We start from the raw sequence: 11,626 nt of genomic DNA, 5'->3' as shown, positions 1-11,626 counted from the left end.
TAGCCCCCCCCCCCCCCGCCCCCCCCCCCACCCCCGCAGCACGACCCGGGGACACGCTTGGGGACCAGGTCCGAGGTCTTTATTGAGGGGGGGTCACCCGCAGGAGGGGAGCCCCCTCCCCGCCCCTAAAGGCACACGGGGGATGCGGGGGCAGCCCGGCACCGACCCCGCTGCACCCCCGGTGCCCATGCCCAGCTCCGTCCCCCCCTTCCCCACCAAATCCCCCCCCCCCCCAGGACCCCTCCGGCTTCCACCTCGCCACGGGGGGGGGCTCTCCCTCGCCCCCCACCACCCTGCCAGGGGTGCCCCCACGCAGGGGGGTCCGCAGCCCCCCCTCCCGTTGCTCGGAGCCGCTGCCGGTGGTGCTGAGCCCGGTGCTGGGCGAGCTGGGGGTGCCCGGGGGGGGGCTCCGTGACCGCGGGGAAGCTGCTCGCTCGCTCCCGGCTCAGCTCCCGGAGGCCAGCTCCGGGTTCCCGTTGGCAGGCCGCGCCGCGGGTCGGGGTCTCCTCCAGCCGCCTCTCGTCCGGGGGCCCTGGGCGCAGGAGGCTCTGTCCAGGAAAGAAAAATAAATCAGTGGGACGGGTGCGGGGGGGACGCGGGGGGGGGCAGGGGGGGTAGGGGTGAGGGGAGGCCGAGCCCCGTGTCGCTCCCGTACGAATTGGTCGCCCCACGGGGCCAGGAACGCCAACAGACCAGGAGCCGTTTTCCTCTGGGCTCCTGCTTGAAGCCAGCGGCTACGGCAAACCGGCGGCTTTCGTTCAGGGCCTGGGGAGGGATCCCCTGCCTCTGCGCTCAGCTCCCAAGGCGGGGAGGAGGGCTGCGGGGGGCATCGGCCAAGGGGGGGGGCAGCAGAGCGGGGACGGGGCAGCTGAGGCTGCCTCCCCACCACCCCCACGGCGAGCACCCAAGTGACAAAACCACCCCGGTGAGAGCAGGGTGAAGGGAACGCGATCGAAGGCCAAGCCCTTTTTGCACAGAAGGCAACTGCTGCCCTCCAAATCCCCACACGGGGGGGAAAAAAGAAAAAGGGGGGGCTCCCACAAGGGCGTCAAGCCCCTGACCCCGTCCCCAGGCTGCAGCTGAGATGTCCCCACACAGAGCAGCCCCCGGCTCCCCGGGGACAGGCTCCACCGCGGCGACGCCACCCGGAGCGTGGGCACGCCGCGAGGGCTGCCGCGGGGGGACAGCGGCCACCGCGGGCACGCAGGGACTGCGACGGCACAGCCCGGGCTCCGGCATGGCCCTGGGGGACACAGTTTTGCCTGCAGCAGGAGCCGTGCTCGGGCTGAAAGCCCCCCCAGGAGCAGCAGCTCCGGCTCTACCTGCGCAGGAGGCTCGGCGGCGGCGGGGAAGCCGTGGGCAGCCGAGCTCCCTCTGTCCGGCGGCGCCGCCTGCGCCGGGCCGCCCGCTGGGGCCGGCTCCTCCAGGGCCAGGATGTCTATGGGGGCCTCGGCCACGTCTCTGATGGACTGGTCGAGGGCCACGGAGGGATCGAAGAGCAGAGGGGACGGGGGACACTGCATGCCGTCGCCCACCACGTCCAGGTCCTAGGAGAGAGCACAGGCAGAGCGGCCCCATCAGCAGGAGGAGCCCCCCACGGGGTTCGCAGCCCTCCTGGCGGCCCCTCGCTCCTCCGCGGGGCGCGAGCAGGCCGAGGGCCGTGGCGTGGCTTCAGAGGCACGGGTGGAGAGCAGCGTGCCGCCCTCCCGCTGCAGAGGTGGGAGGCGGGGGGACGTGCCCAAGGGGCTCCGACCTCCCCGGGACACCCAAAGCTTTCGTCCCCCGACCAAAGCTCAGCAGAAGCCTCTTTGCTTCCCCCGACGGAGACCCCCCGGGATATGCAGCCTCTGCCTTACTCGTCACCGCTGCCCGCGGCGCGCCGCTAACCCTCCTGCGGGAGGCAGGGGGGTCCCGCAAGGCTCTTTTTAAAGGACGGGTTGGCTTCGGAGGGCGTCCGACGTCAGGGCGGGATGCCCACGACTCCTAACGGCACTTGGCCAGGCTGCCGTGACGCGGGACACCCCCCGCAGCCACAGCTCCCAGCCTGAGCTGAGGACAGGGGGCTCTCGAGGGGCATCCAAGCCAGAAGCTCTGGGGTAAAGCCCTCGGTGCAGCCCCCCAGCGGGCAGCCCCACGCCCCCCTGTTCAAGCAGCACACGGGGGGGGGGTACCCGCGCCCACAGGGCTGCTTCTAAGACTGGGCAAACGCGTCCTCCAGGGGACGGGGCTGGGTTTCTGGGCTCCTGCCCGCACCACCCAAAAGGGGAGCCCTCTCAGGGGCCGGGCTGGGGGAGAAGAACGGCTCCGTTTCTCCTTTCTGCCCTGAAAAAAAAAAAAAACCCTCTCCCACAAAGGCCGCGTTCACACCGCCGCGCTCTGGCTCTGCCTCGCGAGCGCTCGGCCCCACAGGAAGGAGCCGGGCGCCGCTCCAACGCCCGCCGAAGCTGGGGCAGCGCTGCCAACCTCGGCGGTGCCAGGCCCGCCTCGGCCCCACGGCAGCGCCACGCGGCCCGTGGGCCGGCCCGCGGCCCCCAACGAACCCCTCGCTGTCAGCAAACCGTCAGGTCTGCCCTCCGATGGAGGCGCCCGAGATCTCGGGGACACCCACAGATAAAAGCAAGCGACGCCTCGTGCGCAGGAGCGGCTCCAAATGACCACGGGATTTTTGGTTAAGCAAATTGCAAAGGATTTTAAGCGCAGAGGCTTAACATCCATGCGGGCATCGGAATAATCTGGGGGATTAAAACCCTCGCGTATTCCTCATGGGAGAGAAGGGGGGGGGCGGAATCTGTTTTTGTTTTTTTTTTTTTAAAAAAAGCTAAATACTGATTTAAACAAGAGCACAGCCCTTCCAAAGGAGCAGTCGCCAACTATGCTGTTTCAAACCCTACTGAAACAAGCACCTCCCAAACCCTTTGCACTTCTGCTCATTTTTCAAGAGGCTGTTCTTCTCCGAGCCAGCAAGAACAAAAATGATTCTGTTACGGGTGCTGGGGAGGCAGCGGCTTTCTGCGATGCTCCGCACCGGGAGCGCTGGGGCCTGCTGCACCGCAGCCCGCTCCTCGAGCAGCTCAGCCTGGCTTCGTAGCACGTCCTGAAAGCAGCAAATTTCGGGGAAGGTTTCCTGCAGAACCCCTCGCTCGCCTAGAGCACGCTGCACAACTGCTCCGACTTACGTCGCTGAACTCCAGGGGCAAGCTCTCCGTCGGCTGGAGCTCAGCAGCGCTCAGGTACAGGTCTGTGGGGGCCGCTTCCAGCTCCTCGGGGACAGAGAGCACCTGCTCGGGTACGTACATCTGCGGGGGCAGGCGGAGGTGGAGCGGGCAGCAGGGCTCCTCGGAGAGGCTCACGGGAACGGGCTTGTTGCACGGCACCTCCTCCGAGCCTTGACACGGCTTGAACAGAGTCTGGTTAGCGTCCTGACAGATGTCTGGCAAGATGCGGTCAAGGGAAACCTGCGCGTTACAGCACGCAAGCTCTACAAAGACTATAAAGCTTTAAGTGCTCCCCACGCATCCTCCCACCCTCCAGATTAACGTTAAAAACCCTACAATTCTGCAAGGTCAAAGCCCAGGCTCCAGAGCTGCGCCCCGAGTGCCCAGCGGCGTGGGCCACGTTACTTACGTGATGGAAAATGGGGACAACGGCTACGGCCTCCCGGGGGGGGGGGGGGGGGGGGCTGGAAGGCTTAGCTGGATCGCCGTAAAGCACTCGCAGATCCTCAGATGGAAGATATTACACATGCCCGGGCTTACTTTTATTTGCAGACGTCCATTTAAAAGGCATCTGCACGCGCTTCCCCATCCAGCAGGCAGCGGGGACAGCAGCGCGCACAATGCTGCTTCCACAGCCAGGAGTTTAGTTCCGGTATTTCTATCTTCCCACTGCATTTTCCTTCCCAGTGGGAAACCTATTCCTGCCAGAGGTGTAAATGGGATTTCCTGCCTTTAATCACAAACAGAGACTTTGCTCCGACTGCGTTTGCGCTCGCAGAGCGATTCCACCAGCAGCAGCAGGAGCCCAAACCCCGTCCTCGCCCAGCGCAAGAACCCCGCGGGACAACAGAGCACGGCAGGCGGCCCGAGGGGCTGCACGGACGGCCTTCCCCCCACCCCTGGGAGCGCATCCCGGTCTCTTCACCCGGTGACAACCCGTGCTGGGCGCCACGGCAGGTCTCGAGCGTGGAGCAAGGCTTTCGGGTTGGGCACCTCGACAACAAACCCACCCGAACGGCCGGCGGGCCATCCTCAACGTCTGACAAGTTCCCTTCACACAACGCGGGCTGGGAGAGGGAAAACCATCTTCCAAACCCACACGTGCTGGCGAGAGGCGCCGAGTTTAACCCCGTGCCCCGAGCTGACTAGGTTTCATTCGGGTTCATCCTCTCCCCCCCTCACCTCTCACGCTGCAGAGCCCCTGACCGGTGCCGGCCCTAGCGGTGCAGAGCTCAGCCCCGAGGAGCCAAACCTAGCAGGCACTCGAGGGTGAGGAAAGCGTCTCCGCAGGAGCAGCAGGGTGGGGAGACCAGATTTTAATCTCTCCGAATGACTCCAGCTCAAGCGCTCGCTCTCCCGGTAGCCAAAAAGCATGGGCTGCCAAGCCGACGAAGCCCCGAGCTCCACCTGGAGCCCGACAACCCAGCTGGTCCGCTCCCCTTAACACCTTGTCACAAACGGTCGAGCTCCTGAAAAAACCAAACAAAGCCCGAGAGCCTCCCGACAACGCACAAAGCAGAGCGGGCTGCAGATGTTATCGGCTCGGCAGGGCTACCCGAAGTAAAGGGCTTGTTTGTGGCAGCCAAAGTCGGCTGACGGCTCAGACACGAGGAAATAAAACCGCGTTTTTTCCACTCCCTGCCCTGCTCCAAGCAAGCCAGCTGCAAACAGCAACTTGCTCAAAGCGCTTTGTAGGTATTTATCCTGCCTTTATTTCCAAGTATACGGCCACTAGAGAGAAACAATGGCAGCTTCCTGCTCCCTGGGCTGCTCCCCGCGCAGAGCTCGAGGAGGATCTGCCAGCTCCAGGAAGAAAACAAACCCCAAGCTCATCCTCCCCTGCCCGCCAGCCCCGCTCCGGGATCCGGGGCTGCTCCTGACTCACAGCAGCTGCGAGCACGGCCCCGAGCTGCTCCTGGCCGCGTCCGCCCCGTCCCACTGCCACACGAGGTGCTCAACTGGCTCGTGGGTCCCCGGGGGAACGGCGGCGCTGGCCCTGGAAACGCTGAGGCTCTTCTCGCAGGCGTGAGCCTTCCCAGGAGTTGGAGACCAAGCCCCAGGCTGGACGACGGCAGTCCCAGCCAGGCCGAATCTATTCCTTCCTTCAAATCCTGCCCCGAGCAGTGCTGCAGCGGTCAGACGTCCCTCCCTACACCCACCTCTCGCACCGAGAGCTCGGCGCACCCCGCTCCGACGGCTGCTGGGACCCAGCACCCGCAGCTTAAGGCGGGAGCAGGGATTTACAGAGCGCGGACCTGCTTCCGTCCTCCCTTAACGCAGCCGGCAGCCAGCTCGGGGCCTGCCTCGGGCTTCGCGAGGTTCCCTTGTCCCTTCCAAGTGAACTGGCCGCACCCTTGAGATGCTCTGGAACAGCCAGCGTACCACGGGAAGAAAATTCCTCTGGGCTCCTGCTTGAAACCAACGGCTACAGCAAACCGATGGCTTTGACTTAGGGCCAAAGATGAAAGAAAAAAAAAAAAAAAAAGGAGGATCGAACCGCTGGCAGCCAGGCCTGAGATCAAAGGATACGAGTAAGGCAGTGCCTGGTCATCGGGAGAGACGGGTTGGAGCATCGGACATCATCCACGAAGGCCAGGCACCGCTGGCTGGAGCGGGTGGTGTGCGCCTGCAAGTCCAGGAGAACAGCTCAGAGCTCCGCTGGCTTTCCAGAGAACCCCCCCTCGGCCACGCAACGCCCGCAGCCCGCTTTCAACACGCGCCAAGATTAAACCCTCCTAACTACGGCGGATCCTCGTTATCTCCTTCCCATTCATGCTTTTGTCGAGACAGGGCTGAGATAACGCGGCAAGTCTGGGCTTCCATCGAAAGAGCCTCACCTCACCAGCTTGTCGCAGAGAAGAACGGGTTTTCTCCGACTTATCTCCTGACTTGCAGAAGCCAGTTAAGGGCAGGCTTTAAATTTTACAACGGTTATAGAGAAATGGCTGCCAACAGCTTCAAATTTAGGTTCGTGTACGATGCAGGGGGCCCGCATTCGGGTCCCCACAGGTCTGGGAGGAGTCCGCATGTCACCACCATGCCAAAGAACATTTTCCACGCATTTTCCAGCAGTGGAAGCCACTGAGCACCCCCTTTCCAAAAGGGAAAATTCTGCACCCCCACACCGCAACGTCTGCGTAGTTTTGGTGCCTGTTTTAAAACGCCTCTGCAAACCCGCAACGTTTTAGTCAACGTGCGGACGCTGCGGGGGGCCAGGCAGGACCGACGCTTTCCTCTTTGCAGGAAGAGCCTCACGAGGGACAGAGGGGACCAAGAGGGCGAGACGCAGCCTCCAGGGGAAGCCGAAGCCCCAGGCAGGCCCTGAGCTGCCGGACGTACCTGCTGGGCAGTGCCGTCGGTTGCCAGCATCCTGCGCTCCTTCAGCTGCCGGTGCAGCAGGGCCTCCACGCCGTAGCGCTGCCGGTAGCGCCGCAGGCACTTGAGGCGCTTCAGGTTCTCGCGCTCCTTGGCCATGAGCCCCTCGGGGCCCGTCAGGAGGCTGCTGCCTGGCGGGGAGCGAGGGAGGGAGTCAGCAAAAACACCACGCCGCCCAGCCGCCACGCTCTTTCCATTTCGTTTTTTGGGTACCGAGAGCCGAAATCGGCCCTCGATTGCTCCGGCAGCTGACCGGCGACGGGAGCCAACGCAGCGGAGGAACGAGCGGGGAGCGCCGCGCGTGTAAACAGGAAGCACATCTCTGGGTTACACAAGAGGATGACAAAGCAGACGCCATCCCGAAACTCATCCCGATTGCCCCGCGCCCGCGAGGAGTTCTCGGGCTGACTATTTTTAACCGTCTTTTAAAATAATTTGGCCAAAGTTGATTGTGATTCCTAGGGGCAGAATAAAAATTTTTCAAATTTCAGCTCGCTCCCGTGCAAGTTCTGGAAGCTTCCCGTAAGCACTCCCAGCTGTAATTACAGGGCAGCGGTCAGGATCTGCATCTCTGGCTTGCTAAAACGAGCCCTACAAAATTGTCATGTACCAAACTTCCAGTTATTTTTACTCGGGAGCGAGCTGCATCGTGCCATTTTCCGAGATGAGCTATTCTAAGGCCACGCTCGGGAAGCGTTCTTTGCGCTGTAAACTTTCGGCCAGTTCTGTAACGTGCGCCTGCCTCTGCTCAGCCACCAGCTCCTGCCTCCGAGAGAGTTTTCAGTGAGAAATCCAAGCGAGGCAGCAGGGCTTTTGTAAAAAAAAAAAAGCTGCATCCGTGCTAAGGAGGACTACGTCATTACGGCAGCACCGGTGCAGCTACCGAAAGAAACCTTTGCCGCTGCAGACAGGAGCCTGCAGATGAATAAATTTTTTTGTTTATAAGACCAAAAACAGGAAATCCCATACAAAAAAAGAACTTTTGTCTCCGAATTAACTTTGTAGTCTCATTTCCTGGCAACAGCGCAATCTTTGAAGAGCAAAGAAACCCGGCAACCTCTCTAACCCAAACGATACTGATCTCCAGGCACGGGGCCAGCCACAGAAATACCCTCTCTGCCCCTCTTTTTTTTTTAAAAAACATCTTTTAAATGTAGAGTTCTGTGTGTTTTAGAGAAGCCCGGTGCCCTCGGACGGAAGGATACGCACCAGTGACTGCCTGCACCGGTACTTGCCTATGGCTTCGTGCTCGCCCTTGCGGCTGTGCAGGAATCGTCGCTTCTTCTCCTTCAGAAGGTGCTGGAGCCGCTTGAACTGGTCGATGTACAGGGACTGCAGGCGGATCAGCTTCTCGCGCATGATCAGCGCCACCTCCTCGGCTGTGTACACGCCAGCATGCCTGGAAAGCACCCGCAAAACCAGGCTATGGTTTGTAAGGCCCCCCAGGGCTGTTCCCCTCGCCGCATGATGCAGACGTTATCAGAAACGCTGCCTGAGCAGGGCCGAGTTAATCAGCGGGTGACAAGCAGAAATACCGATTTTTATTCCTAATTTAAATTAAGAGATCGCCCCGAGACTGTGGCTCACGTGGCCCGCTCCAGGCTGAAGGAGGAGATCGGCATCAAAGGCTTCCCAGAACCGCCAGGCCCAAGCCTTGGCAAGCATCCACGCCCAGAAACTCACCACGGAACCAAGTCCCAGCGCAGCGCCGTTAATAACGTCACCTCGTTAACGCAACGGCTGCTTCCCAGTATCGCCCCGAGCTAACGCTCCGCACGCCGCACGCGTCACCGGGCAGGAGCCACCCACTCACTTCAAGGGATCCTCTTGGTCGCTATCGATGCTGTCAGCCTCGCTGTCCGGGTCCCCTCGCCACGTCTGCTCCACGGTGATAGGATCCTGCTCACCATCGCTCCAGCTGTCCTCATCTGAGGAACGAGGGGGCACTAAGAGACAGGGCACGGCCCCGCGGCTCGCGCTCGAGCACGGCCAGGCACCGGAGGTGCTCGGCTCCGCAGCCCCCTGAAGGTGAATTTGCTCTGCTTCGTGCCACGAGGGCTCTTCCTCGCCAGCAGGGATGTGGAACGAGAAGAAACGCACCAAGCGGGTGCGGGCGAAACAGCCCCCACCCGGCGAGGGGGCCACGAACTGCTGGATGGCGCCCACCGAGCGACCCCACAAGTCAGGGAGCTCAGCGCCGGTGTTTGAGAGGCACCAGGCAGCGCAGAGGGAAGCTAGCTGGGGTTTCTGCCCTGCAGCTGCAGGGGAAGGGGACCTGCAGGATTTGGGGCTGGTGCGACTCTGGGTGGCGTGACTTGTCCGCAGTCAGCAGCACGCAAGACGCGCCAGGGGCTGCAGAACGCGGTCTCGTACCCGTGGATCCCTGGGATCTTTGCTTCGCTGGGTTTAACAAGTCCTACCCTCAGCGCTTCTCCCCAGAAAGGAGAGCACCGGGTCGTGGTTTTTGCTTTCTGTGCTTACCCAGGATGCGGCTGGCTTCGCTGCGGCTGCTCTCCGCAGTCTGGGAGCCCAGCTCTGTTTTGGCGTACGAACTGAGCTGGCAGAGGAGCGTCTCGCTCACAGGTCCGGGGTTGGACTTCTTCATCTGAGCTTGGAGCGCCAGCGTGTTCCGACGGGCGTGCTCCGCGCAGAACGACACGCTGCGGGAATAAATCACGAGCTCGTTACCACTCCGAGCCCTCGGCCAGCAAAACGAACAAGTGAGACACTGAGAAACGTTCCCCGGCGCCCGAAGCGCGCCCCGCTCTCACCAGCGGAACAAAACCACCCGCCCCTGGCTGCAGGTAGAGCAGGGAAATGCCAGAGAGCCCCAGGTGGCTCGCGGACCACACAGCACCGCTCAAACACCACCCCTGGCTCCAGAGCTGGCAGCCGCAGGGCGCAGGAGCAGAGAGAGAAAAGAGCTTTTTGACTTCAAGCCGCTGAGGCGAGCTATTCTGCTTCCAAGCGTTCACACTGGACTCTTCACGCTGGCCAAAGCGGACGGAGCTTTTTTATCGCAGAGGGACCAAGGGCAGAATCAAGACTACCACTGTTCTTGGTAACCTCTGAGGATGAAACGCAGCTCGATGCACCGAGGAGCGAAACTGTACCCCCCCGACGTGCTGGCTGGGTGTGATAATGTTCGAGGTCCTTCCAGCCACAGCAGCCGGAACGTCCCACATGCACCAACAACAACTCCAAATCAAACACAACCAGAGCACACGCGCTGAGGATGAGCCGTAAGGACAGGCTCCAACTCGAATTTGCTGGGCTCAGCTCAGGTGCACGTGGGTGCAAGGACAGCTCTGACAAAGGGCCTGGGCGCAGCCACCTTGGGAGGGCAGAGGGCAGCAGCCCGGCAGCCCACCGGGGGCAGGAAGGCTCCGCACGAAGTCTCCAGCACTTGTGGGGTCTTCTTCGAGCTCAGAAGCACTTCAATAACTTGCCTGAGGTTAACTTCAACGCATCAGCTGAATAAAAAGGCCCTGCAACGCCCGTGCTGTACGTGAAAAACCTTCCCCCACCCGTTTTAATTCAACTTGATGCAGGAGCAGAGAACCAGCGGGACTCACCCATCCTTCTTCTCCGGTTTGGGCGCAGCGTTCGGGCACCGTTTTCCGTTCTTGGCGGAGACGTAGCTGCACTGCTTGAAAGGGGCGCTCCTGTCCTCCAGGATGTGCTTGATGCAGAACTCCTGGCCCTCCAGGCGCGGCTGCGAGCACTGCCGGTGGGTGAAGGCACATGCCAGAGGCTCCTGGGGCCGCGGCACGGGCGTGAGGCGGCCTCGGCTCGACGGCAAGACGTGGATCCGAATTCTGTTCATGCCAACAGCTGCCGGAGGCGGGCAAAGGAATCAGAAGGAATGAAATAAGCCGCACGGCCCCGGCTGACGCCTGCCAGGGCGTCCGAACGCAACTCCTCGTCCTGCTGGGACACGGGGGGGGGGGGGGGGGGGACGAAGCAGCTCCTACAGTGGAGGGTCCCCAGGTGGGGTGGTGGAGGGGAACGGGGGCCCCGGGGGAGGAAACGGGGGTCCCCGACAGGGTGAAATGGGTCCCCAGGGAAAAAAGGGGGGCCCCCAGCGAGGAAACGGGGGTCCTCCAGGGGGGAATATCGGTCCGCAGGTGGGGAACACAAGGGGTCCCCGAGGGGGGGGGGGAAACAAGTCCCGGGGGAGGACACGGAGGTCCCTGGGGGGGGGAAACGGGGGTCCGAGGAAGGAAACTTGAGTCCCGGGGGAGGGGAAATGGGGGTCCCCCGGGGGGAGGCAGGGGGGTCCCCGGGGGACACCTCCATCCCCCTACCCCATAGCACCCCGCACAACGCCCCCCCCGGGGGCTGTCTGCCCCCCCCCCCAGGCACCCCCTCGCCCCCCCCCATCACCCCTCGCAGGACCCCCTGGCGAACCCCCCCAGCACCCCCTCGACCCCCCCCCCGGAGCACCCCTCGAACCCCCCCAGCACCCCCTCGACCCCCCCAGGACCCCCGCCCCCCCCAGCACCTCTCGACCCCCCCCGGACCCCCTCGCCCCCTCCGGCCCCAGCCCCGGCGCCCCCCCCCCCCACGTGCTCCGCCGCCCTCCCCACGCCGGCCCCGCGCATGCGCCCTGGCGCCGCCCGGCCGGCCCCGGCCGCCGCCATTTTGTCCGCGGGCGGCGAGCGTGAGGGGCGCTCCCTCCCCCCAGCGCATCCCGGCGCCGGCGGCGGAGCGGAGAGCGGCGGAGGGGCGCGAGGGGCCGGGGGAGCCTCGGGGGAGCGCGGCGGGGCCGGCAGGGAAGGGCCCCGCCGGTCCCGAGCGGGCGGGCGGCGCCGCCGCCATCTTACCTCGCTGCTGCCGCGGCCTCCCCGCCGCCTGCCCGCACAGCCCGCCCCCCCCCTCATACGCCCCTCCTCATTGGCCCGCCCTGCCGCCATCCCGCGGCGCGCGGTTGGCCGAGCTCGCTGTCACTCAAGCATAAGGCCGCGCCCCGGGGAGGGGGCACGTGAGGGGCAGCCGCCACGTGGCCGCGCCCGCACGTGGCCGGGGCTGGGGCA

At 63.7% G+C, this 11,626-nt stretch overlaps 1 protein-coding gene and 1 non-coding gene across 5 annotated transcripts; both read right to left on the bottom strand.

Annotated features, from left to right (window-relative positions):
* Positions 1-62: 62 nt before the first annotated feature.
* Positions 63-11,497, bottom strand: KANSL2 (KAT8 regulatory NSL complex subunit 2). Of its 4 annotated transcripts, XM_066985812.1 has the most exons (10): positions 11,417-11,497; positions 10,166-10,424; positions 9,072-9,250; positions 8,404-8,518; positions 7,822-7,989; positions 6,555-6,717; positions 5,745-5,841; positions 3,177-3,430; positions 1,323-1,547; positions 63-548 (listed from the first exon to the last, which is right to left on the bottom strand). In XM_066985812.1, the coding sequence occupies exons 2-10, from the start codon at positions 10,414-10,416 to the stop codon at positions 126-128; spliced, it is 1,875 nt and encodes a 624-aa protein (XP_066841913.1). In that variant the 5' UTR covers positions 10,417-10,424; positions 11,417-11,497; the 3' UTR covers positions 63-125. The 4 variants fall into 4 exon arrangements, with proteins under 4 accessions (XP_066841913.1, XP_066841914.1, XP_066841915.1 ...); XM_066985813.1 differs by lacking the exon at positions 11,417-11,497 and having other exon boundaries at positions 10,166-10,533; XM_066985814.1 differs by lacking the exons at positions 5,745-5,841; positions 6,555-6,717; positions 11,417-11,497 and having other exon boundaries at positions 7,796-7,989.
* On the bottom strand, positions 5,538-5,674 carry LOC125181601 (small nucleolar RNA SNORA2/SNORA34 family). The gene has a single exon (XR_007160470.2). It is a non-coding gene; the product is annotated as a small nucleolar RNA SNORA2/SNORA34 family (small nucleolar RNA).
* Positions 11,498-11,626: the final 129 nt, after the last annotated feature.

This window comes from Anser cygnoides, chromosome 32 (assembly GCF_040182565.1).
Source record: "Anser cygnoides isolate HZ-2024a breed goose chromosome 32, Taihu_goose_T2T_genome, whole genome shotgun sequence".
Lineage (NCBI taxonomy): Eukaryota > Metazoa > Chordata > Aves > Anseriformes > Anatidae > Anser > Anser cygnoides.
This window is presented reverse-complemented; position numbering and strand designations above follow the sequence as displayed.

What these genes read in the sequence shown, in the direction of transcription:
- KANSL2 (XM_066985812.1), bottom strand. Translation starts at nt 10,416, where the DNA reads ATGAACAGAATTCGGATCCACGTCTTGCCGTCGAGCCGAGGCCGCCTC. An exon ending in CGAAGCCAGCCGCATCCTGG is followed by an intron (nt 8,519 to 9,071) that starts GTAAGCACAGAA and finishes CTCGTTCCTCAG; the next exon opens with ATGAGGACAGCTGGAGCGAT. An exon ending in GAGCACGAAGCCATAGGCAA is followed by an intron (nt 6,718 to 7,821) that starts GTACCGGTGCAG and finishes CCCGCCAGGCAG; the next exon opens with CAGCCTCCTGACGGGCCCCG.